This window comes from Schistocerca americana, chromosome X (assembly GCF_021461395.2).
Source record: "Schistocerca americana isolate TAMUIC-IGC-003095 chromosome X, iqSchAmer2.1, whole genome shotgun sequence".
NCBI lineage: Eukaryota > Metazoa > Arthropoda > Insecta > Orthoptera > Acrididae > Schistocerca > Schistocerca americana.
Genome location: NC_060130.1, coordinates 122785489 through 122812015, shown reverse-complemented (window position 1 = coordinate 122812015; position 26527 = coordinate 122785489). Strand labels below are relative to the sequence as shown.

Here is a 26527-nt window from a genome sequence, read left to right as displayed (position 1 = left end):
TACCTGCCACAGGGGGTAGGTCAAAATGCACAGAGGTGTAGTGTGCCAAGGCAATTTGATCGCATGGGCATAGCTTCATTTCCTGGAGGGCTACGACGAGCGGACGGTGCAAGCAGAGCAGCAACTTTAAGTCCTCTTGGTTGGAGCGAATGCTGCGAATATTCCAGTGAATAAGTGCCATCGTGAGAAGAAAAAGAAAATGCAAGAAGGGGTCACCTCAAAGGCCGCTGAGGGCCTGGCTTCGAGCGAGCACTGCCGCCGCTATCAGTAGGCGGACAGTCATCATCCATTGGTTCTATAGGTTCATCGGCCATCTTGTTAAGATGGCAGGGAGGGGGAGCTTCCTCTGCCGGTGAACGGCCAGATGTTCAGCTACCAGCGGTGCGGCCAGGCGAAACGGATGACGGCCTGGGGCGGCAACAGCTGGGTGGCACAGGAGAAGAAATGCGCCGTGGCGGAGAACAAGAACTGTGCTTCCTATGAGCCTTCTTGGAAGGTCGTTTAGTGGAAGTACTGGTCGATGGCTGGGAGTTCGAGGTACGTAGAAAGTCTGCACGGGACGGTTCTTTCTTGAAGGCCCATGCATCTGACTTCTGGGTCTTCATCTTGGCAGAAGCTGATGAAGGTGCTTGTGTCTGAGGGGTGACGGGAGGAAGAGGAGATGTCGACCGGGCGATCTTAGCACTGGCCGAATGGACGATCGTAGTGCTGAAGGTCAGATCGTATGTCTGCGTCGCCACCTCCCTGGTAGTCCGAGGAGAGGCGAGGACAGTACTGTATTTCCCCACTGGGAGCAGCGTGGGCTTCCTACTAGCAAATAGCTTGCGAGCAGCCGAGGTGGACACTTTCTCTTTGACCCGAATTTCCTGTATACAGCGTTCTTCCTTGTAGATGGGACAGTCGCAGGAGGACGCTGCATGGCCACCCTGACAGATCACACAACGAGGAGACGGAGGTGGACAGTCACCCTCATGGGCATCCCTGCCACAAGTGACACATTTAGCCGCATTGGAACAAGACTGGCGAGTGTGATTAAAACGCTGACACTGGTAGCAGCGCGTAGGTGTCGGGACATAGGGGTGAACAGAAATAACCTTGTAGCCCGCTTTGATGCGCAACGGCAGCTGAACACTACCAAAGGTCAAGAAAAGTGTCCGGGTCGGTACAAGGTCATTGTTGACCTTTTTTATGACCCTATGGACAGCCGTCACGCCCTGCTCAGCGAGGAAAGACTGAATCTCCTCGTCAGTCAATCCGTCGAGTGATCTAGTATATACCACACCACGAGACGAATTCAAAGTGCGGTGAGCCTCCACCCAGACAGGGAACGTGTACAGGAGTGTGGCCCGAAGCAGTTTTTGTGCCTGAAAGGCACTCTCAGTTTCTAGTAACAAGGTACCGTTACGCAACCTGGTACAAGACTTGACAGATCCGGCTATGGCATCTACGCCCTTCTGGATAATGAAAGGGTTGACAGAGGAAAAATCCTTTCCGTCCTCAGATCGAGAAACTACGAGGAACTGTGGGGCAGGCGGTAGTACTTTTGTCACTGGTGGCTGGTCAAGTTTCCGTTTTTGGGCAGAAGTCGAGAGAGAAGAAGGAGAGAAATCCATTGCGGAGGAATCCCCCATGATTGCGTGTCTCCGATGGCGCGCTCCTTCCTTGTGGGGACCCTCTCAGAGGGCACTCCCGCCTTAGGTGGATGTTTACACCTCAGGTCACGCCTCCCGAGAAACGGACGGACGGACCAATCGGCATAGTCGGAGGGTGTCAGCTCAGGCAATCACCCCTCCCTGGGCCTGGCCTTTACCAGGGGGCACGTGCGTGCCTTACTTGTCTACCCAGGGCGGGGAATTACGCGTTACCCCGTCACCGGCTATGCGTGCGAACGTGTGGGTCGGCCTTCAGGCACGCACAGGGAGGAAGGAAGAAGAGGAAAAAGAAGCGAGAGAGGGAGAGAAAGGACAGACTGTCTCAAACGCCGAGGCGGAGACCAGAGAAGGCAAGGAGAAGAAGGCAGGGAGAAGAAGGCAAGGAGAAGAAGGCAAGGAGAAGAGTAAGTAAGACAGTGAGATGGAGAAGAACAAAGAAAAGAACCAACCAAAAGAAGGAAGAAACCAGAAGAAGTGAAAAACCAAAATGACCGCAAATATAGGTCGTGGAACCGTCCGTCTCCAGACGCAGGCACTAACTACCCCCTTGAGGGGGAGGGACTCCTTTTAGTCGCCTCTTACGACAGGCAGGAATACCTCGGGCCTATTCTAACCCCCGGACCCGCAGCGGGGGGCTACAGAGACTGCATTGTAGAACAGAATGTAGCGAGCAGTAAAAAGGCAACAAATACCCTACAGATATTGCTTTATTAATCAGTGATACTGTTTTAGGACATTCTTGGGCACGTAGATATAATAGCTTCAAAAGCATAAAATGTCATGAATAGGATAGTGAGGACAGGGGGCAACAAAATACAAACTATCATTAGGTACAACAAAACAGTACTGTAATGTTGTATCTGCAGACGTCATCAGTATTACAACTAATGTCTGTGCACAGCAGTTCTGCATTTTATGTCATAGCTGGTTATCATAGCACAAATTTGTTAAGGGAATAGTGGGGTAAGATATTCACGCTAGTGTGAGCAGTTAGTACCACTCAGTGATTATACTGGTTACATATCTCACAGGTATCTGTTTGTTGCTAGAGACTGACTAAGTTAGTTACTTAATGACAGATTCCAAGTGTAATACATTGCATGACAGTGAATAACAACCAATTGGATGACTATGAATAACAATCAGTTGGGTAACTAGATAATTGAAAATTGTCAAGGAATATGGAATAACTAATACGTGACTAATAACTTAGATGTTCAGCACCCCAAACCCAGCCAACTAATAAAGTCCCAAGAGGATATGAAAAATTAACCAGAATCAGGTTCCTTTGACTATTAACCATGTGTTCATTCCCTAATGGGGTATGGTCCTATCCTTCACAAAACCCAAAATATGTAGGAAGCTTGACAGGCTGAAGACAGATTCTATTTCCATTTTTCCCTCTAACATGATAAACATTTATCTTTGCTTTTTAATTTAAGCACACAACCAACACTAGATCACCCTAAAGATAATCAACACAGTTCTTGTTGGGCCTTTGCAAAATCCTGCAAGAAAGCCACCTTATGTTCCTCAAATTAAAATGGCAGTTGTCTTTTTTGTTGACAGGTTTGTTTTTATGCTTATACAGAGGAGTCTTACAACCTGTTGCCATACAGTGTTGAATGCTTGTTACTGTTTAAAATATTTTCATTATCATCTTCATTTCTCTGCAAACTAAAATTAATGGTATGACATCAGACTCGCAAAACTGGCTGATATCATATAATCACCGACATCAAACTTCACTGTTGCAACAACACAAACAGATAACACATGCTGCTATCTCAGTGTTTCATTATGCATTATGACTCACTGCTTGATAAAACTTCATTAAGCTGCACTACAATCCAATAATGGTGTTGCTTGAAAAACTTAAGAAATTATATTAGATGTGAACCCGTTCTTAATTGTGACAGACAGAGGCACAGAATGATTACAATGATTACAGGTTTGAACAGTATATACAGAGGGATCCAGAAAAATGTAGATACACTGACAGTTAGTACCTTTGGAACAAAATGATATATCATTGCAATTTTGCATGGGAGTGTAGTCCATTGTTTTCTCAACAGATCTTGCCATGCGTTTTCCAGCTGAAGACAGTGCAGCTATTAATAAGTAAGATTGTCATTTGAGCAACATAAGGCTGTACTGAACTGGTACTGGAAGTATGAAAACACAATACAGGTACAATGGCAATGGTGTATTGTGTATGGAACTTGGCCACCAACATGTACAACAATTTATTGTATTTGGGTTAAATTTGAAGCTGACGGTACTGTTCAGGATGTGCATAAGGAAAGGTCTGGCTGACCAAAAACATTAACAAATTCAGCTTCCAGCACAGCTGCGCTGCAACATTTTACTAGGTCATCTCAAAAATCTGTGAAGCAGTGTGCACGTGAAAACATGGTAAGCCAATGAGCCAATGAAGCGTACGATGAATTCTGGGTTGCAAAGTGGTAAGTGTACATTCCAAGATTGCTGCATGCCGTGAATGAGGACAACTTGAATCAAAGGATGGAGTACTGCGAGTGGTTTGAAGGCATGCTTCATGAGGACGAACAGTTTGCAGGGATGGTTATATGGTCTCACGAGGCGCAATTCAAAAACTGAATAACACTGTAAACCACCACATCGTAGTGTACAGGACTCCTAAAAATTCTCACATTCATATGGACAGACATATAAATCTACTGGGTGTTAATGTGCAGTGCAGTCTGTCACTGCATGGTTTTATTGGCCCAGTCTTCTTTGAAGGTACTTGTGAGGTGTATCTTCATATGCTGCAAACATCAATTTTATCTGCCACCCGAGAAATGTTTGGAAATGAAAGGTTTTACCTACGACATGATTGTGCTCTGCTTCACTGCCACAGAGATGCCAGAGCCTAATTGGATGAAAATCTACTGGATGATTATAGGTCAAAGAGAAGCTGTTGAGTACCCACTACAGTCTCCAGAACTTACACCTCTCGACTTCTACCTATGGAGGACTTTCAAAAATCAAGTTTATCAACAGAAGCCGACACTGAATGAGCTACGAGAAACCCTCAAGATGCCTTGTGTGGCCATCACCCTGGCAACACTGACAGCTGTAGTTTGGTCAACAATTCAGCAGCATCGACATTGTTTGGCTGCTATGGCGGGTCACTTTGAACACACAAAGTATTCTTCCCCCATGCAAGAATTTCAGTGGTATGTCATTCTGTTCCATTAATATTGACTATCAAAGTGTGTCTGCATTGTTCTGGGCCCCTCTGTAGATGCCCCAAGTGGAAACATGATCAGCTTACTGAGAGAAGTATTTGGAGAAACTATGTGAAAACAGATGTAGAAACATAACACTGTGGAGATTTTAATGCAGATTCACTAATAAAATCTGACAAAGTTGCAGTTTGTAAATTTAATGAGATCAGTAAACACGCATGAGAAAGGCATAACAACAACAAAGATAAGTTTCTTCCTTTGATCAGGTAGTGACCGATCTTAACTGCATTGTAGAAGTAACAGATGTGAGCTTCTCGGATCACAGTGCGCTCACTACCCTTACACATCTACCAAATCAACTATTCACAATGGGAAAAGTATAAGATGTGGGAGTAATAACAATGCAAATAAATTTACTTTTGTCCTACAAAAAAGAAAGGAGAAATTTACCAAGTTCTTCAAATGAAAAGTTTGACACCTTTATGCGGTTTCTGCAACACTACTTCAGATAGTCATAATCCAGGAAAAGTTAAAGTCATCAGACAGAAAAAAGAAAAATGCCTAATTATAAAGACTATCAGTGTGGTTGAGGCTACTAGAGAAAAAAGAAAATGAAAAGCAGATTTGACATAGGAATCATTCATTCATTCATACATCATGTTCTGTTAACACAATCATGAAGGAGAGCCTTCACAGATGTGCCATGAGTCAGTGATGTACTCCTTTCCCTTTTCAGAAAAATACACGCATCTTACAAAAAAGTGATGCAACTCTCAGAAAATTATTTTGTCATTCATTCATTACAATGTATTTCAACAAATGAAAAGCAATGTGTGTTGGCATAAATGAACAGACTGGAAGAGAGAAACTACTGAGCAGAAAATTATGTTAAATATACATAGGGAAATTTTAAAAAATTCATATGCAATTGCTAACAAATGTTATAGATACTTCTCAGAATATACACAAAATCTATTGAGTGACAGTGAGAACACTGTACCTACTCATCTGACTACAAATTTTCCAATACAGTTCTTTTTCCTTGTGGTCATGAATTTTTATAGAGCCAGTGATCCTGAAAGTAAGGTAGATGAATTGATGGATACTATGCAGTACTGTTATGATGTAGCATTTCCAATCACGTTTAGATCAACACAGCATCAATGCAAATAATCTAGTAAGAAATGGTTAACTTTGGTCATACAAATGTCTTTCAAAAATTCAAATCCGTTACTTGTATATAGCAGGACTACAGACAAAGAGTTACTTCAGGACTTCTTAACAATGTGCAAATAAATCCTCCACAAAGTGATCTGCAAAGTCAATAAACTGTGCAACTGGTAGTTTACAGTCAACTCTAAGAATATATCTAAAGCCATGTGGAAAGTTACCAATGAGACAGTTGGGAAGAAAAGCAAGGGCCACTTAGTAACATACATTAAGAATGAGGATAGTATTCTCTCTGACCCTAAATGTGTTAAGTATTTAACAAGCACTTTGTAAACATTGGCAACAAAATTTCTTTCCAAATTGATCTCCAATACCCTTTCTCCATTCAGAATCAGAGTTATTCCTCAAAACACTATTTCTTGATCTACTCGCATCCTTCTCAAACAAAGCTGCCATCAGGGGTCTTACCCTTTTTCAGAAATAATAAACTGCTCCTTGCTGTCAGGCAAGTTCCCTAAAATTTTCAAGGGTGGAAAAACTGTTTTTCTTTTTCAAAAGGGTGAATGGGATGTCAATAGCTACAGATCCATGAGTCATCCAAGGTTCTTTAGAATATGAAAGTCCACATTTGGCTCACTTTTGTTTATTATATCTATCAATAATCTGCCCTAAAGCAATCCGAAAAGATTTACCAGTAATGTTTGCTGACACCAAATAGTGCACTCAAATCACTGTGCTAAGGAACTCAACAACACCATTTGTGATGTGAATTCCAAGCTATTATATTGTTTACACAGAAACAACCTTCTTTGCACAATGACAAAACTGTATACAAAATTTTCACGTATCAACTGTAGTTTAATCGATGATGGATTATGTAAGATTTTGAAATGTACCTAAGGACCATGAAATAACCATTAAATTCCTTGAAGTGTGGACATATGACACACTATAAGACATACGTAAAAAGTAAGCAAATAGACTGAGCAGTTTGTGCTATCCATTTAACGTATTAAGTAAATCCTGTAACATCAAAATGACCGTACTTTGCACTTGTATACTCAATACCCACATATCACATTTTACTTTTTTATATATATATATATATATATATATATATATATATATATATATATTCCTTAGCACAGTGATTTGAGTGCACTATTTGGTGTCAGCAAACATTACTGGTAAATCTTTTCGGATTGCTTTAGGGCAGATTATTGATAGATATAATAAACAAAAGTGAGCCAAATGTGGACTTATATATATATATATTTTCCTCCTCCACCACCACTGCAAAACACCTAGGAGCTCAATATCCTGCCACTGCCTTGTATTTATATTCACAAAAATTGTGTATTATTCATGAAAATTTACATATTTTAAAAAAATACGTCCACTGAAAATATACCCACGATTCCAATGTTGTATCTACAATTAGTCAATGATTATGTAAAGGACACAGAATTGTAAGGCACGAGTTGTTTTATACAAGCTATATGCACACTTAAGGTTGAACAGAGGATTCATAAAAAGTAAAAATATGCTATCTAAGAAGAAGTATTTCTATAAAGTAGAAGAATTTATGAATGCTAGTCTAAAATAACTGAAATGAATACTTTCTAATGTTCCAGAAGTTTAAAGTTGTTTACTTCATTCTGGTCCTCTGGGTAAATGTGATTGTGATTTGTCCCATACCTATTATTTTTACTTAGTATGAATTAGTCATAACACTTGTAGAAATTATAATTGTGATTTTTCTCATAGTCATGTGTAAGAACACACAACAGCATTTCTGCAGTCAATAAAAATATTTTTTGCTACAAGCATTCACTACACATAAGTACCTCTTAACCTCAGAGATCTGCAGTGGAGTTTCCTGGATGCAGCCCTCGTGAAATATGACTACACTGTACACGAGACAAAAAACCAGTCAACCTCATGACATGTCATGCTTCTAGCAGTAGCACTGCTTATAACTTCTAAAGTAGTGTCAATTTGGGTAGGAAGAAAGCTGACAAATTTCTTCTGGTGTGCCATATAAAATCACTCATTGATGATTCGATCCAATACAACTACATTGTGACGATATTGACTGCTATGTATAATTCAGTGTTCCACACAGCTCAGGATACTTCCTGGTGATGCTGGTCCAGTCATGGTGGGATAGGACGCCTAAGTGTTTGTTAAACCAGGAACACACGGTTGCAGTCCTGTGTATTTAACATGCCTGTTATCTTATAAGATGGGAGTTTCTATAGCATACTTACCATGAAGATATAGAGAAAGTGTAACATTTGATCATTCAGAATGTCAAGTGTGTGTGTTGGGGTTTATGGGCGCTCAACGTCGAGGCAGAATGTCAAAACAAACATTCTGGTTCACATTCACAACAACCTAAAAGAGTGCATCCACCACATACTCCACAACTGCATGTTAATTGCCTCATTGGGCCATTTGTACAGTCGACATATTGTAATACGTGATAAGAGATTGGGACAGTTTGCGTTGACATATCAACACACTAGAAAACTTGCTTCATGGTGAGGTCATGGGCACATTCAAACACAAAAGCTCCTTTATTCCACTTAGTCATGTCTCCATGCTGCCTAACCTTACAGCAAAGATTCGATGCAACACATTGGCACACACCCAACACTTCACTGTCACGATTTACACCAGAGGTTGTGGGTTACACAACTGTCCAGTAACAGTTTCTATATCCAGCATTCCAAAGCAACTAGTGTGTGAGCTAATGACTGTAATAAATTATTTTATTTTTATAGGTTCTTATATGACTTTGTAACCTATGACTCTGTCATTTCCAAACAATGTACACATTGTAGGGAGTGAGGGAGTATGACTTCCACAGAATGAAATTACTTCTCAAACGTCTGCTTATGGGGCTTTAATTTGTTTGTGTGCTGATATTGAAATTTAAAGTACACTAATCAAACTTGCTTTTTTTCTCTTCTGCATGCCCTCCTAAAAGCCTCACAGTCATTAATCATCATCTCAGTTGTTTAATTTTGTAAATGTAAGAGAGGCCTAGCTTTGGGCGAAAGTATTCAGTGTTGCTACTAACTGGTATGTAGCCGATGCACGATTGAAAATTTGGCAACCTGATTTTAAGCGAGAACATAGTGAATCACGCTGAAACTCGTCAAAAAGCCCAGAATTCCTTTGTAATAAATGAAGTACTTTGGGGTTTCCAAATATTAATGCAGGTAACAGAATTTGATGACACTAGGGCAAAAACCACACAGAATCAGCAGTGCAGTTGGTATTTCAGGAAACAAATTTTCTGCAGCTACAGCTGACAAAGCCATCAGAGATGAGTTACAGTTCCAGTAGGACAAGAATAGGGAAAAAAATTGGCTGTGATCTTTTCATTCCAGCATAAGTGTTACACAGTGGCTGTCCTTGCACTTTTCATAGTTAATGTAGGATACGAGGGTCACTCCAAAAGAAATGCACACTGTTTTTAAAAAAAATCATCTATTATTCTACATATTTGAAAGTTTCACAGTGTGTAGATACATTCTTTAGGAGCAATATTTTCATTTCTCCACATAATTTCCATCCCTCTCAACTGTCTTACGCCATCTTGGAATCAGCGCCTGAATATCCGTAAATCCTGGACCAACCTGTTGGAGCCACTGTTTGACAGCGTGCACAAGAGAGTCATCATCTTCAAACCTTGTTCCACGCAGATAGTCTTTCAGTTTCCCAAGGAGATGATAGTCACACAGAGCCAGGTCAGGACTGTAAGGCGGGTGTTTCAGTGTTGTCCATCAGAGTTTTGTGATCGCTTCCATGGTGTTTTGACTGACATGTGGCCGTCATAGTCATGCCTACTTTTGCCGATGTGGTCGAACACAATTCAGTCGAACTTGAAGTTTCTTCAGTGTCATCATATATGCATGAATTTATGGTAGTTCCACTTGGCATGGGATCCACAAGCAAGAGTCCTTCGGAATCAAAAAACACCGTAGCCATAACTTTTCCAGCAGAGGGTGTGGTTTTGAATTTTTCTTTTCTTGGGTGAATTTGCAGCATGATGCCACTCCAATGATTGCCTCTTCGTCTCTGGTAAAAATGATGGAGCCATGTTTCATCGCCTGTCACAATTCTTCCAAGAAATTCATCTCCACCATTCTCGTACTGTTCCAAAAGTTTGCTGCATACCAATTTTCTTGTTTCCTTGTGAGCCACTGCCAACATCCTGGGAACCCACCTGGCACATACCTTTTTTAACGCCAACACTTTCAGTATTCTGCAAACACTTCCTTCCCCTATCCCAACGTAGCGTGACAATTCGTTCACTGTGATGCGTCTGTCAGCAGTCACCAATTCGTTAACACTCTGCACATTGTCTGGAGTGTGTGCAGTACGGGGCCTGCCGCTGCTAGGACAATCCTCAATATTGTAGTGCCTGCTTTCATCACGTAACCTGCTTGCCCACCAACTAACTGTACTGCAATCGACAGCAGCATCTCCACACACCTTTTTCAAACTCTTGTAGATGTTTCCCACTATCTCGTTTTCACAGCACAGGAATTCTATGACAGCACGTTGCTTCTGACGAACGTCAAGTGTAGCAACCATCTTGAAGACATGCTGTGATGGCGCCACTCATGGGAACAGGTTGAACTAAGTTTGAAAACATGTGGGAAGGATGTATCAACACATGGTAAAACTTTCACACATGCAGAATGAAAACTGTATTTTTACAAAAATAGGGTGCATTTCTTTTGGAGTGACCCTCGTATATACACCAAAATAGTCACAAAAGATTTGCCTACAATACAAAATTGTTTTCTTGAATTTACTTTGGAGTTTTCTTTAAATAAATATTGCTTTACACATGGAGTGAGGGTAGATATATGGCTACAGACCAATTTGTTACTTTGCTTACTCACTACTAAACTATCACCTTCCATGTGAACCTAAAACACTTGACTAAAAGAAGAGATCAATTTACAGGACACATCCCGAGGCATCAAGGAATCGCCAGTTTGACAATGGAAGGAAGTGTTTGATGTAAAAACTGTTAATGGAGACCAAGGTTTGAAAACAGTAAGGAGGTAGCAGTAGGTATGCAGCGATGAAGAGGCTTTCACCAGACAGACCAGCATGAAGAGCTCAATCAAACAAGTCTTCAGACTGAAGACCACTATAACATGTAGTGAGATACACGATTTTGTGAAAACTTAACAGAATATGCTGACCTGCTCTATATCATACTGTGCCTCATGTACAACAAATAATTTACGGCTCAATAAGTACAGTTTCAAGTATAACAAAAAAGTCAAGATTTTCTGTGCTACGCTGCACACATCCTGCATTTTAAAAAAAAGAAAAAAGGTTTTTCTCCATCAGTGCATTGCAAAAAGATTATAATGGCATTGAAATGTTTGATTCAAAGTAAATTATTAATCTTAACATATGAATAGTATTTTCAAACTTGCATGGCGTGAATAAGTGGGTACATTACAACATACAGTAAGAAGGTAAATCATTAAATGTTAATTTGTTCTCTATTGCTTCATAAGCATCTTCACGTTATATCAGTACTGATGTGAACAACTTGTGGTAACTTCAACCCCATCGTTGTATATGAGGGAATAGTAGCACCAACACATATTAACTTATTCAACACAGTTTTAGTCACAAATATCGAATACACAGGAACACAGTATGTGAACCAGCCAGCATGAGAAAACAAAAGTGAAGTTAAACCAAAGAGCAAAAAGCACAAAGGTGCTGTTTGAGTGGTTGATAGTTGCCACAAACTCAACTACCCTGTCACACTTTGTTTTCAGCCAAGTCTCTATTTGCTAGCTGACTAAGGTGACAGAATTTAGAACAAAACACCAACTTCTACCTTATTCTGAAGACAATAACCTCTTTCATGAGGCACAATACAGTTTGGGAAGAGCACATTTGAGACAACTACAATCTGTGGCCTATGAACAAAGATAAATGAAGCTTTTGAAGAACAAGTGTCTGCAGTACTGCTACTTTGTGATTTTGTAAGACATTTGATTGCATCATGCATAATCCTGCTTACTAAATTAAAATCCTAGAGAATTGGGGTAGCTACCATAGCAACCCTTGACTCCAATCTAATAGATATCAAGTTACACATCAAGGTGAAGTCCATGAGAAATTGCAACACAATGTGCTGCAGGTATCCACACTATTGTCTCCATTTGTAATATTTGTTAATGGTTTATGTTCAAACTGACAAATTCTACAGTTTGTAGGTGACAACAGTATCTGACTGTGGAACAGTAACATGCAGGCTCTATAACAAGCAGATGTTCTGTTCAGTGAGGCCAATGAGTGGTTTAATTAAAATATAGTGAAAATAAATAAAACCACTGGCCATGAAGTGTAGTTTGTGACAATAGGTAATGTTGGAGTCGTTAAACCTCTCGGTGTCTTCTGCGACTGTAACAACTTGGAAAGGGCACACCACAGATGAGAACATCAAGTCTTCACAATTCCTCTACCTTCCAACGAATTTAAAATGCATTGTAACAGAACAGTACCACCTTCTGAGGAAATTATAATGCACTGTAACAGAACAATGCCTACAAACAATCTACTGTACTTTATTCTGCAGCCTCATCTGGTTATGGATTGCAGCTACATGGCCACCCTGGAAGATGCAGGAATGTGCTGCTGCTATAGAAAGACAGCACTGAGGATCACTCCTCCTCAGAGTGTGTTTGACTGCCTCATTCTAATGAAGCACAGCAAGAAATATCAAATTCACATATACAACACTGGGCACTGGGAATTAGGACAATCTAGACAGGTCAAGAAATCAACTGAGCAAAACACAAGATAATTCCCAGCAGGTGGCTACAAAAATGTTTAGTGCCAATGCCAAATAGTGTTCAGTCCCTACCTACAGACCTGTTTAAAGCAAAAATGCTGAGTGACCTACAGTAACATCCACTATACTCTGTCAATTTTTTTTCCTAGTTACAGAATTATGGCCTAATAGGCCTTATGGTGGATACTGTATATATACAGAGAAGGGCAGCATAAACAGTCACAGGTTTGTTTTGCCCATGATTGTGTCTCACAGAGATGTGCAAGAAACTTGAACTGGTAGACACTTGGGAGATGGATGCAAACTATATCAATATAGCATACTTACAAAGATTCAAGAAACATCTTTAATTGACGATTCTAGGAATATACTACAACCCCTCTTATAGGGATCATGTGCACAAGTCTAGATTAATTACAGCGCTCATAGAGCTATTTAAACAATCATCTTTCCCATGCTCCATACTTGAATGAAACAGGAAGAAACGATAGTAACCGGTAGAATGGGGAGTACTCTGTCATGCACTTCATAGTGGTTTGCAGATTAAGGATGTGGATGCAGTCCAACTTAAAATTTGGTGCTACGAGACTATCAGCAACACTGTTATTGTACTTTTAATGTTCGTTTTAGTGATGTATTGTTAAGTATATTAATATAATTTTGGTGCAGTCCATTCCGGTCCTAACTACTCAATACCGTGGCACTGGTAATAAAAGAAATATTTAAGCAAAAAAATTGCGTAGCAGGTGGAATAGGTGCACGAGGATAATTATGTCGCGTAAAATTAATACTAATACGGGAAAGAACTGACAAAATTACAAGGCTGAAACAATTTGCTCTCTACAGTTATTGAGAAATTTGTCCGAATGAAGCATGAGATGCTGCTCCAAATCAATTCTAATTTCTAACACCACAGAAAACGAGAAGCAAATACAACTACTTTTTTTTTTACAAGATCGTAATTTTTCAATAAACACAGTTCCCTAAGGAACCAACAGTCTACAGCATAGTGCATTCCAAGCCATTTCTCAAAGCACCTATGAAAGTACAGAACTAACGATACACAATATCAAATCCACTTATTAACACGACAGCAATATAAGAGTGCCTTACGTCGCATCAGAAACGAGCATTCTATCGCTTTTTCATCTACTGGTATTACTGCAACTAAAACTTAACCTTCGAAAGCACTCACTAACCTAGACATTGAAGAATGATGTGTAAAAAAAAAAGAAAAAAAAACAATCTCCCAACGATGACAGTTACAAATTTGTTGTATCGGTAACAATCATCTCTCCTCAACAGGGCAAAAATAATAAAGCTCCGTTCCTAACAACGAAAAGTTATCAAACATCATACATGACAACCGATACCACATTCGATTCTATCTGCCGCATCGGCATCGCCGAAGTCAAAAGATCTCTGATATTTAGAAAACACTACACTTTTTACAACACCATATTTAATATCTCTAATATACATAAGACTCGTAGAAGGTATTACGGTATAAAGCACTGACGATATTCCACATCGACACGGAAAAGCATTTTATTACAAAATCAAAGAGACATCTTTACTACACACAGGCGGGTGTATCTAAACAGTGTAATAACTGAGGTGTGAGAACAGCAATCGGCGACACAAAATTACATACTTACCGTTGCATAAAGTGAGATGACGCTGTTTAGTAAAAATTTTAAAGTGAAAACAAACTCTCAACTTAAAGGATCAGAAAGGTTGGTACAGTTTCTTCTTTCTACACGATGATATTTTCAAATGGTAACATTGTGTAATTACCAGTTGTGACTGAAGAAGGATATTATATTTCACTTATAACAGTGTAACGTGGTTAAGGGCTAGAGAGATGTACCTCGTAGCATAGCCCAAAACTGCTTGGTAGTGTGGAGAGCCAGCCATACTGACTGTTGTGTAGTATTGTGCGGCTGTTATTGATTCCATGGTCCGGGAAGTTCGAAGTGCGTTTGTCGTCTTGATGAGACAAAACTTGCACTATCGTTAGATTCAGTTGCATTAACATGAAATTTGGAGTACTGCCCCCGACTACTTCCATGTAATGAAATATAAACACTTCCGGAATGGTGCCTTAGCGAAGTAGGATTGGCAGCTGCTGTATCATAACTGTTATATCTCCTGCACAAAAGTAATGCTGCACTTCATAACTATGCATCAGGTATAATAGATGGTTTTAGAGTGGGAATTGTGTACATTGTACTTTGTGAGCTTCATGACACTGAACTTAGCCTTTGTTTTAAAGAAAATAAAATATAACTAGATAATAAAGACAGTGGTGTCCACATAAGTGACAATATTGAGGGAACCTAACCTTAATGATGGTGTCAAAAGTAAAAATTTCTTCCTATAACACACATGAATGGTAAATGGGAAATTTAGGTCATTTATTGAAGATAGCATACAACATAATAGTTGTGAGTGGATTGACTATTTTGCGAATGCATGTGAACATGAGATAGAAGGAATAGACTACTGATTTGTGGTGCTTTTAATTAGATTGTTTTAAGGGAATATTACAGTAAAACTGATGCGTGGGTACTGTTTTCTATATGCATTTAAGTAGTGGACATAAATTTCTGTATTCGATTAACTCCAGACAGTAGCACACAGAAAGGCAGTGTATTCATACAAGCAAAAGCTAAATATGCACATGCCTATCCTGTCTGTGGTATACACAAATTGCTAGATCATGATTCAAGATTATTAAAATTCCATAACTTACCTGCATGTACTGCCCAGAAACACAGTGACAACAAGGGTGATAAAAAAACCCACTGGAAGATTTGAGAGAGAACTTAAAAAGTTGTAGGAGTGCCAGACTAAATTCAGATCCACTGAAGCAATACTGTTTTGCCAACTTGGAACCAAGCTGTTACCTTTGAGCCTGAAATAGGTCTTAGGATATGCTACAGATCAGTATATCACATGCACCTTCATCTGCATGTCATTGGCTTTGCCAATTCATAACCAAACTGTCACCTTCCAACCTAACATGAGTGTACGCTACAGGTCAGTCAGTTACCACAACCTACAATCAAAAAACAATATAAACACAAAAGAAATAGTGTCAGTGTTCTGTTCTTACTTTGCTTGCCAACATAGAGTGTCATCTGCCACATCATCATTATGTTGTTGGATGAAACCAGCATCTGGTATATGTAGGTTCAGTTGATGCCTAAATTCAACTTTTTAATAAGTGTTTTGCCCATTATGAATGCCTTTTCCCCAAAAAAATTATTAATTGCAGTGGTAGGAAGTCTTCAAAGATACCTTGCATCATTACAGATACAAAGAATCTTCAGAACCAAAAAAGAGGTATTATGAAATATCCAGAATTACACTCATATAATAAGTAGTACAATAAGTAAATGAGAGTAGCTGTACAAGAAATCAAAGAGTTTGCATATCTTGTCAGAAACTCACAGATTGGTAAATAAATTTAAATCATTATAGAATATCGATAAAAGAGAGAAAAAGAAAGAAGCCACAGAAGCTGACATTAATTCTATTACTAGAATGGGAGCATTATTAAAAACAGTTCATGGGTAGTAGATACATTTAATAACTACCTTTTTAAAAGTAAATGGAAAAAATAGGTGAAAACCATATAAAGCAAGAGTAAAACAGTAAAATGAAGAAACAGTACAGATCAAATTTAATGAAATCAGAAAATTATTCTTGATCCTCTAAAGCAAAACCTCATATGGAGTTAATGGTACTTCTAATAAGATGCTAAAAATTCATGGCCCTATAATACGTAATGTGTTCAGTAATTAAGGGTATTTCTCCAGACATATTAAAGTGTGCTATTTTTAAGCATCATTATAAGAAAGTTGACTCTTTGTGTCCGTAATTAGTAGCTAGTCTCACTACTTACGTAGTTTTCCAAACTTTTTGAGAATGTAATGCACACAAGATTTGCCACCCACCCTGAGTGGTAATGTCATATTTGCATAAAATATTGCCAGTTGGGATCTTGTGCATTTTATTCAATGTGTTTGATTGTGTCAGTCATAATATTTTATTGTCACTATAGTCATCAGTTTGAAGAAAAGTTGGTTTCAGCTCTCTATATTGGTCTACCTCAAGCGAGTGTTTCATATCTGCATATCTGTTACTGTATATATTGATTTGAATCTGGCTACTGTATTCAAGCCTTGGTGTTCCTCTACAGCTTTTAACCACCACCCCCCTCCACTCTTCCTCCTATTGCCAAATTAACTGTTCCTGGTACCTGAGGGTGTGGTACATCAACCTGTCCCTTCTTTTATTGAAATTGTCATAAAGTTCTTCTTTGTCCAATTTAGTCCAGATGGGTAAATCACATAACTAATGAGGAGGTATTGAATAGAATTGGGGAGAAGAGGAGTTTGTGGCACAACTTGACGAGAAGAAGGGATCGGTTGCTAGGACATGTTCTGAGGCATCAAGGGATCACCGATTTAGTACTGGAGGGTAAAAATCGTAGAGGGAGACCAAGAGATGAATACACTAAGCAGATTCAGAAGGATGTAGGCTGCAGTAGGTACTGGGAGATGAAGAAGCTTGCACAGGATAGAGTAGCATGGAGAGCTGCATCAAACCAGTCTCTGGACTGAAGACCACAACAACAACGACAACAACCTCCTTATTAGGCACATAACATGTACTACAGAGGACTGTAAGAATAATAACTGGGAGTAGTAATCAGACTTCTTGTAAGGAGTTATTTTTAAAATGTGGGTGTACTTACTGCACCAAGTCAGTACATCTCCCAATGTGTGATGCACATCGGGAAAAACATTATTAAATACTTCAGTTATAGTTCCATACATAATCATGCAGCAAGAGCCAGTTTGGAGTTCCATGTACCTAGGAAAAAAACCTCAAAAGAGTATTTTATATCAAGGGATAAAATTGTATAATAAATTGCCAGAGGTTTTGATTGGTAAAATACATTTGTTTGAATGACAGCTAAAAAATTGTTCATAAGTAATTCATACTAACGCAAAGAGTACTTAAAGGCCTTGGAGCGATGACCCATAATGCAAGGGAATGACACCACCACCACCTTGTTGCATTTTAATACATGATCATGATTTACTGTTTTCACCAGAAAATTGTGTCAAGATGTAAAATGCATGATAGTAATGTCTGCTGACTCACTTTTTCAAGTGGTCAGAGGAGGATAGTTGAATATGGTTGGAATGGAGTCGGGAGTTGATGCAAGGGGCACAGCAGCATCTTTCACAGTCCAGGAGTCATCAGCATATGCCTTAGTATGTGTGGTAATGAAGAGCAGAACTATGATTTGTATTAAAAGTTATTGGAAATAGTACACGAGTCATCAGCAGGTGTCTTTGATGTGTGTGGAAATGAAGAACGAAACTATGTTGTATATTACAAGTTACCTGAAACAAATTGCATCTATGATTAAATCGAGGAATATATTACAATAGGGACGGAATGAAGCAGTAAAGCTATTGAGACACTGACCTCATGTTCAGAAGGATGGAATTGCTCTATCCAGCCATCATAATTTAGGTTTTCGTAGATCACCAAGGCAAATGCTAGGATGGTTCCTCAATCAAGGCCATGGCCGACCACTTGTTCAGTCCTCTTAGACTATCTTTGCGGTCCTTATGAGGAGACATTAGGTATGTGCATGAGCAAGTTAAGATAGCTGTGTGTCGTGTATTTTGACCTATTTATTTACACTGTATTACCTTGACAAATCCTATATCATTGTTAGCTGGTTCTTGGATGAATGAAGATAAATAAACAGTTATGTGATACACCCATCTAATCTTCAACAGTTTTCTTCAACACCACATGTCAAAAGTTTTTAATCTGTTCTTGTCTGAGCAGATTATTGTTGAAGTTTCTCTTCCGTACGAGGGTACATTCCAAATAAGGTTCACCCTGCAGGTCCGTGGGTTAGAATTGGCCAGAGGTATTCCTGCCTGGCGTAAGAGGCGACTAAAAGGTGTCTTGCATGTTTTGGCCTTTATGTGATGGTCCATTGTAGTGTTTGATCTCCATTTTTCAAAATTTTCCCGAAGAGAGCAAGCCAGTTGGGGAAGGGCGCCTTACACGGTGCATAGTGTCCATCATGTGCTGAGACCTTTCGCATCCTTCATCGACATGGATCTGCACTTCCGCCCATTCTCCAGCTGATGGGCGAGGTCACCCTCCTGGGTGCATTTTCCTCCATCCTCTGTGCAGTATCACTTTCTGTGCTGTCGACGATAATGGACTTCTCAGCTTGTTTGCGCATGATACCCAGCATGGTAGCCAGTCCGTTTGGTGGGGCCGCCATGTACCCTGTTGGTTGTAGCCCACTGACCACACAAGGATCACGCTGCTGGTGCCTGCGCTGTTAACTTCCCACATATGCCAAGGAGTAGATGCCCATCACCCTGGGGCATCGGGACTCCTGGCAATGGCCATCCTGCCACATGGCCTTTGCATGCAGTTGGGGTTGGTCTTGATCAAAACAGCATCCTCTGCCCAGTGATTGGCACTGTGACAAGCTGGGGGATGTTTGTTTCCATCACGCCCCACAAGAGCTTAAATATGGTCAACGGTATAATATTTCATAGGGACCTTCTTTTGCAGTCTTACGATGAGCTGCATGTGAATTTAGAGTGGCGAGGTGTACATTTCGTCTGGCGCGCCCACAAGGGTCCAAGGGATAATTAGTTTGCCACCGGTGCCTGCATCTTAGCCGTAGAGGCTGACACATTACCCGTGAAGTTCAAGGTGATTGTCTACTGCTGTGATGTAAAGCCATATATCACTCCCCTGATGCGGTGCTTTAAGTGCTGGAAGTTTGGCCACATGTCTTCCCGCTGTATTTCCAGCGTCACCTGTCAGGATTGTGACATCCTTCGCATCCCAATACTCCATGTGCCCTGCCTCCAAACTGCGTCAACTGTAGAGAGCACCATTCGTCTTGCTCACCAGACTGCAGGATTCTCCAGAAAGAAAGGAAAATCATGGAATAAAAGACCCTGGACCAACTGACCTACACTAAGGCTAGGAGAAAATAAGAGAGGCTACATCCTGTGCATATGGCGTCAACCTACCCCGCCGCTATGAGAACGGATCTACCATCTTCCGTTCTGCTGCATACAGGTGGCTCTCAGAGCCATCAGACTCCACCTACCCCCTTAATGGTGGGGGGCACTGCCCTCCTGTTGCACCTGCACAACCTACTAAGGAGCAACACCTGACGTCCCCACTTCTCAGCCTGAGAAGCGTAATTCTTCTTCGGCTTCTCTCGCCAGGAAGGGATCCCTTGGTCACTCCCTTCCCAGGTTGCTACCAGTGGCAAAGCTGACACCCGCCAGTGGCTGAAGCAACCACAGGTAGCTGGTCGTAGGGCTTCACAGTCCTCGTCAGTCCCTGAAACTGAATCAGTGAAGCCCTCCTAGCTGGACAAACCTAAAGAGCAGCGAAAGAAACCTAAAAAGAAAGACCCCAAAAACCAAGGCACTGCTGTGGCAGTCACACCACCTCTACCTACAAGCTCTGTGTCTGAGGATGAGGTGGAGATTCTGGCATGCACTGAGGACTTAGACCTGCCGTAGACTGCCTCATTGAGCGTTGCATGCCTCCCCAGTCTCGTGATCACCTAATTCTCCAGTGGAATTGTGGCGGTTTTTTCCACCACCTGGCTGAGCTGTGGCAACTGTTAAGCTTTACACCCGCTTTCTATATTGCCCTCTAGGAAACCTGGTTCCCGGCAATGCAGACCCCTGTCCTCTGCGGCTATAAGGGATATTACAGGAACCGGTGCAGTCTGTGTCTATGTCCTAAACTCAGTATGTAGTGAACCTGTGCTCCTTCAAACCCCTCTTGAAGCTGTGGCTGTCAGGATAAGGACGACACAGGATATAATTGTCTGCAGTGTGTATCTTCCTCCAGATGGTGCAGTACCACTAAACGTATTAGCCGCACTGATTGATCAACTCCCTAAACCTTTCCCACTTTTGGGAGATTTTAACGTGCATAACCCCTTGTGGGGTGGCGCCATGCTTACTGGTTGAGATAGGGAGGTCGAAAATTGTCACAACTTGACTTCTTCCTCTTAAATACAGGTGGCGTCACACATTCCTTTGTGGCACCTGGCACATATTTGGCAATTGAGCTCTCGGTTTGCAGTCCTGGCTTTCTCCCATCTATCCACTGGGAGAGCACATGACGACTTGTGTGGTAGTGACCACTTCTCCATCTTCCTGTCACTCCCCTGGCATCATGCTCATGAACACCTACACAGACGGGCTTTAAACAAGGCAGACTGGGAAGCTTTCACCTCTCCTGTCACCACTGACTCTTCCCCACATGATGCCATCGATGTTCTCATTGAGCAGTCACTACAACGATCATTTCTGTGGTGGAAAACGCTATGCCTCGTTCTTTAGGTTGCCCCTGCTGAAAGACAGTCCCTTGGTAGTCACTGAGGCAATTAAAGACCATCGGCAAGCTCTACAGCAACATAAGCAGCACCATTCCATAGAGCACCTAATAGCCTTTAGGTGGCTTCATGCCCGCATTCGCCAGCTTATAAAATGTGGACCATTGGGTGCCATACGTCACCTTCACAAGGCTGGACGAAGATCAGACATCTTTCTGGGTACCAGACCCAAACAGGTGTCCCTGGCATTAACATTAATGGCGTGTTATCTACAAATGCAAACACAATTGCCGAGCGCCCCCAGGGGGTCACAACTCTTTTGTGGATACGTGCGTAGCGAGTACGGGACCCCGAGCTAATGTGGCCTTCCTTCCTTTCCGGGCTGCATACCTTCCCTTTCCGCATCCTTCCCCATCCCCCATCTTCGCCCCCCCTTTCACCTCTGGCTCTTTCCTTCCCTTTCTCCCCCTCAGGGAGTATGGTTTGTGCCTACGTCTGGAGACGGACGCTTGTAAATGTACCGCATTCTTCGCCTTCCTTGCTTGTATGTCTTCATCCTTCCTTTGTCCTTCTCTTTTCCTTACCTCTTCTCTTTACCCTTTTCTCCGCTTCGGCGTTTGAGACCTCTCTTCTTTCCTTTCCCTTTCTCTTTCTTCCTCCCTGTGCGTGTCTGAAGGCCGACCCACGCACTTCCATGCGTAGCCGGTGACGGGGTAACGCGTAATTCCCCGCCCCGGGTAGACAGGTAGGACACGTACGTACCCCCTGGTAACAGCCAGGCCCAGGGAGGGGTGATTACCCGAGCTGATACCTTCCGAAAGTGCCGATTGGTCCCTCCGTCCGTTTGGCGGGAGGTGTGACCTGAGGTGTGAACAATCACCTAAGGTGGGAGTGCTCTCAGAGAGGGCCCCCACAAGGAAGGAGCGCGCCATCGGAGACGCCGGTAATCATGGGGGATTCTTCAGCAATGGTTTCCTCACCTTCCACTATGTCTGCTCACAAACGTAAGTTCACTGAGTCCCAGCCACAGACAGTTCTTCCATCGTTGCAACAGTTCCTTGTTGTTTCTCGGTCTGACGAAGGTCACGACTTCTCCACGGTCAACCCTTTCATTATTCAGAAAGGTGTCGACGCAATTGCAGGTCCTGTAAAGTCTTGTTCCAGATTACGGAATGGCACCCTGTTGTTAGAAACAGTCAGTGCCCTCCAGGCACAAAAATTGCTGCGTACCTCACTACTACACACCTTCCCTGTCCGGGTGGAACCGCACCGTACTTTAAATTCCTCGCGTGAAGTCGTTTATACACGCTCCCTCGATGGATTGTCTGACGAAGAAATTCAGCACTACCTGTCTGACCAGGGCGTAACGGCTGTTCATAGGGTTATGAAAAGGGTTGACACGAACATCATTCCAACTCGCACTGTCTTCTTGACATTTGACAAAGTTCAACTCCCATCGAAAATCAAAGCAGGCTATGAGATAATTTCCGTTCGCCCTTACGTCCCAAACCCTACGCGTTGCTATCGGTGTCAGCGGTTCAATCACACCAGCCAGTCCTGTTCCAATCCGGCCAAATGTGTTACGTGTGGCAAGGATGCCCATGAGGGTGCTTGTCCACCTCCATGCCCTCGCTGCATCAACTGTATGGGTGACCACGCTGCTTCCTCTCGAGATTGTCCCGTTTTTAAGGACGAAAAGCTCATCCAGGAAATTAGAGTAAAGGAAAAGGTGTCGACCTTTGCTGCTCGTAAATTATTCGCCAGTCGACAGCCCACCGTGCCTCAGAAAGGAAAATACAGCACTGTCTTTGCTTCTCCTCGGCCAACAAAGGAGGCGGCCACGCAGACTTGCGACCTCACCTTTAGTGCCACGGTCGTCAGATCGGCCAGCGCAAAGATCGCCCGTTCAACCTCACCACTTTCGCCTGCCCACTCTCTGGCTCACCCTTCGTCGAGTTCTGCTAAATCTCGAGCCCAAAAGTCAGACACCAAGACTTCGAAAAAAGAGCATACTCGTGAAGAGTTTTTACGTACGGCAACTTCACAACCATCGGTTCCTCCTTCCTCTTAACATCATACTTCCAAGAAGGCTACGAAGAAACCCAGTTCCTCTCCTCCTCCGCCAAGGCGTGTCCCATCTACAGCACCACCTGGCGGAAATCGCCCTCGGCCATCTTCTGTGTCACCGAGGCGCACTGCTGGCGGCCGATCAACCGGCCGATCGCTGGTGGCAGGAGCTGCTCCTGACCAACCTATGGATCAGGATCTTCTGCCTTCGGCTGAATGCCATTCCATGCTGTCGGTCGCAAGCTCAGACCAGTCGTCGAGTTGACAGCGACCTTGGTCACATTCCTCCATTTTCTGTTCACCCTATGCCCATTATCCACTGGAATATCCGCGGTATTCGAGCCAATCTGGATGAATTGTCGATCCTCTTACGATCCTACTCGCCGGTCATCTTCTGTCTTCAGGAAACAAAGCTGCGTCCCCAAGACCGCTTTGTTCTCCCTCATTTTCAGTCCGTCCGATATGATCTCCCCTCTGTTGAAGGCACTCCAGCACATGGAGGACTCATGATTCTTCTCCATGAAACTCTCCATTATCACCCAATCCATTTAAACACTTCCTTCCAAGCTGTCGCCGTCCGTCTTTCCCTTTCCGGATACACGTTCTCTCTTTGTACTGTATACATTCCATCGTCCACACCAATGGCACCAGCTGATCTCCTTCATTTTCTTGGTCAGCTTCCACCCCCATATTTGCTGGTTGGGGACTTCAATGCCCACCGCCCGCTTTGGGGATCTCCACATCCTTGTCCACGTGGCTCACTATTGCTAGACGTCTTCCACCAAGCAGATCTAGTTTGCCTCAACACTGGGGTCCCTACATTTTTGTCTGCCTCCACGACAAATTTATCTCATTTGGACCTTGCGGTCGGTACTGTTCCGCTAGCTCGGCGCTTCGAATGGTTCGCTCTTGCTGATACACACTCGAGTGACCACTTTCCATGTGTCCTTAGACTGCAGCCTCAACTGCCCTACGTGCGCCCGCGACGCTGGAAGTTTGCCCAAGCCGATTGGACACTTTTTTCGTCTCTAGCGACATTCGATGACCTCACTTTCCCAGCGTCGACTATGAGGTCACACATATTACCGACGTTATTCTTACAGCTGCGGAACATTCAATACCACGCACCTCCGAATTGGCCGGGCGCCCCCCAGTTCCTTGGTGGAACGGGCATGCCGTGATGCAATACGTGAGCGGCGACGTGCTCTCCGCGTTTTCCGCCACCATCCTACTTTGGCCAACTGTATCCGCTATAAGCAGTTCCGAGCGCGTTGCCGTCGTGTCATCCGCGATAGCAAGAAGGCAAGCTGGAAATTCTTTATTAGCTCATTTAACACCTTCACTCCCTCCTCGGAAGTTTGGAGTCGGCTTCGACGATTCTCAGGCGCGCCTAGTTTCTCCCCGGTCTCTGGGCTCACTGTCGCGCGTGACACATTAGTGACCCCGTCGCAATTTCTAACTCGTTGGGTCAGCACTTTGCTGAGATTTCGAGCTCTTCAAATTACCCGCCAGCGTTTCTCCCGAAGAAACGTGCAGCGGAAGTGCGACCTCTTGCTTTCTCCTCTCAAAATCGCGAAAGCTACAATACTGTTTTCTCCTTGCGGGAACTCCAACATGCACTCTCTTCTTCTCGCTCCTCCGCCCCAGGACCAGATGGTATCCACGTCCAAATGTTGCTGCATTTATCAACCCATAGTCTGCGTTACCTCCTTCGCCTTTATAATCGAATTTGGACCGACAGTACTTTTCCCAGACGATGGCGGGAAGCTATCGTCGTTCCTGTTCCGACACATGGAAAGGTCAAACCGCTCCCCTCTAGTTATCGCCCCATTTCTCTCACGAGTAGTGTCTGTAAGGTTTTGGAGCGTATGGTGAATTACCATTTTGCGTGGTGGCTGGAATCCCGCAGTCTTTTAACACCTGCCCAATGCAGATTCCGAAAGCATCGTTCTGCAGTTGACCATCTTGTTGCTCCCTCCACTTATATCATGAACAATTTTCTCCGGAAACGCCAAACAGTAGCAATATTTTTTGATCTGGAGAGAGCATACGATACCTGTCGGAGGACAGGCATCCTCCGCACACTGTTCTCTTGGGGCTTTCGAGGTCGGCTGCCCCTTTTTCTTCGCGAATTTATGGCAGAGCGCACATTTAGGGTGCGGGTGAACACTACTCTCTCCCGTACTTTCTCCCAAGAAAACGGGATACCCCAGGGCTCCGTGCTGAGTGTTGTACTGTTTGCCATTGCCATCAATCCAATTATGGATTGTCTCCTTCCTGATGTCTCGGGCTCCCTCTTTGTGGACGATTTTGCGATCTACTACAGCTCTCAACGGACCAGCCTTCTTGAACGACGTCTTCAAGGATGTCTCGATCGCCTCCACTCTTGGAGCATCGAAACCGGCTTCCGTTTTTCTCCCAGTAAGACCGTTTGTGTTAATTTTTGGCGACGTAAGGAGTTTCTTCCGCCCTCCTTACATCTAGGTCCTGTCAACCTTCCGTTTTCAAACGTCGCTAAATTCTTGGGTCTTATGTTTGACAGAAAACTGTGCTGATCCTCCCACGTTTCCTATATTTCGGCTCGCTGTCTGCGATCCCTCAACACCCTCCGTGTCCTGAATGGTACCTCCTGGGGAGCGGACCGAGTGGTCCTTTTCCGCCTCTATCGCGCCTTAGTGCGCTCGAAATTGGACTATGGAAGCATAGTCTACTCCTCTGCTCGGCCGTCTATTCTTCGGCGTCTCGACTCTATCCACCACCGTGGATTACGTTTAGTGTCTGGAGCTTTTTACACCAGCCCTGTGGAAAGCCTTTATGCTGAGACTGCTGAACCTCCGCTGTCCAATCGGCGAGCTGTCCTTCTGAGTCGTTATGCTAGCCATCTGTCTTCCATGCCTGCTAATCCAGCCCATGACATTTTTTTCGACGCCTCCTTTGATGTAGGGTATGCAGGCCGCCCCTCCTCCCTACTACCACCGGGAGTCCGCTTCCATCAACTGCTCCATTCTCTTTCCTTCCGCTTTCCTAAAACCTTCTTGACAACTTGGGGTAGAGCACCGCCTTGGTTCCGTCCCCGGATTTGCCTGCTCCGTGACCTTTGTTGATTTCCCAAGGATGGTACCCCTTCACTTGTTTATCGTCGGGCATT

At 42.9% G+C, this 26527-nt stretch overlaps 1 protein-coding gene across 1 annotated transcript in view; it reads left to right on the top strand.

Annotated features, from left to right (window-relative positions):
• Positions 1 to 14349: 14349 nt before the first annotated feature.
• Positions 14350 to 26527, top strand: part of LOC124555396 (eukaryotic translation initiation factor 2D) — a 177933-nt gene continuing 165755 nt past the window's right edge. Inside the window, exon 1 of the mRNA XM_047129292.1 lies at positions 14350 to 14617. Within this exon, the coding sequence (XP_046985248.1) occupies positions 14556 to 14617 (62 nt within the window). The 5' untranslated portion in view covers positions 14350 to 14555. The remainder of the gene's footprint in view (positions 14618 to 26527) is intronic.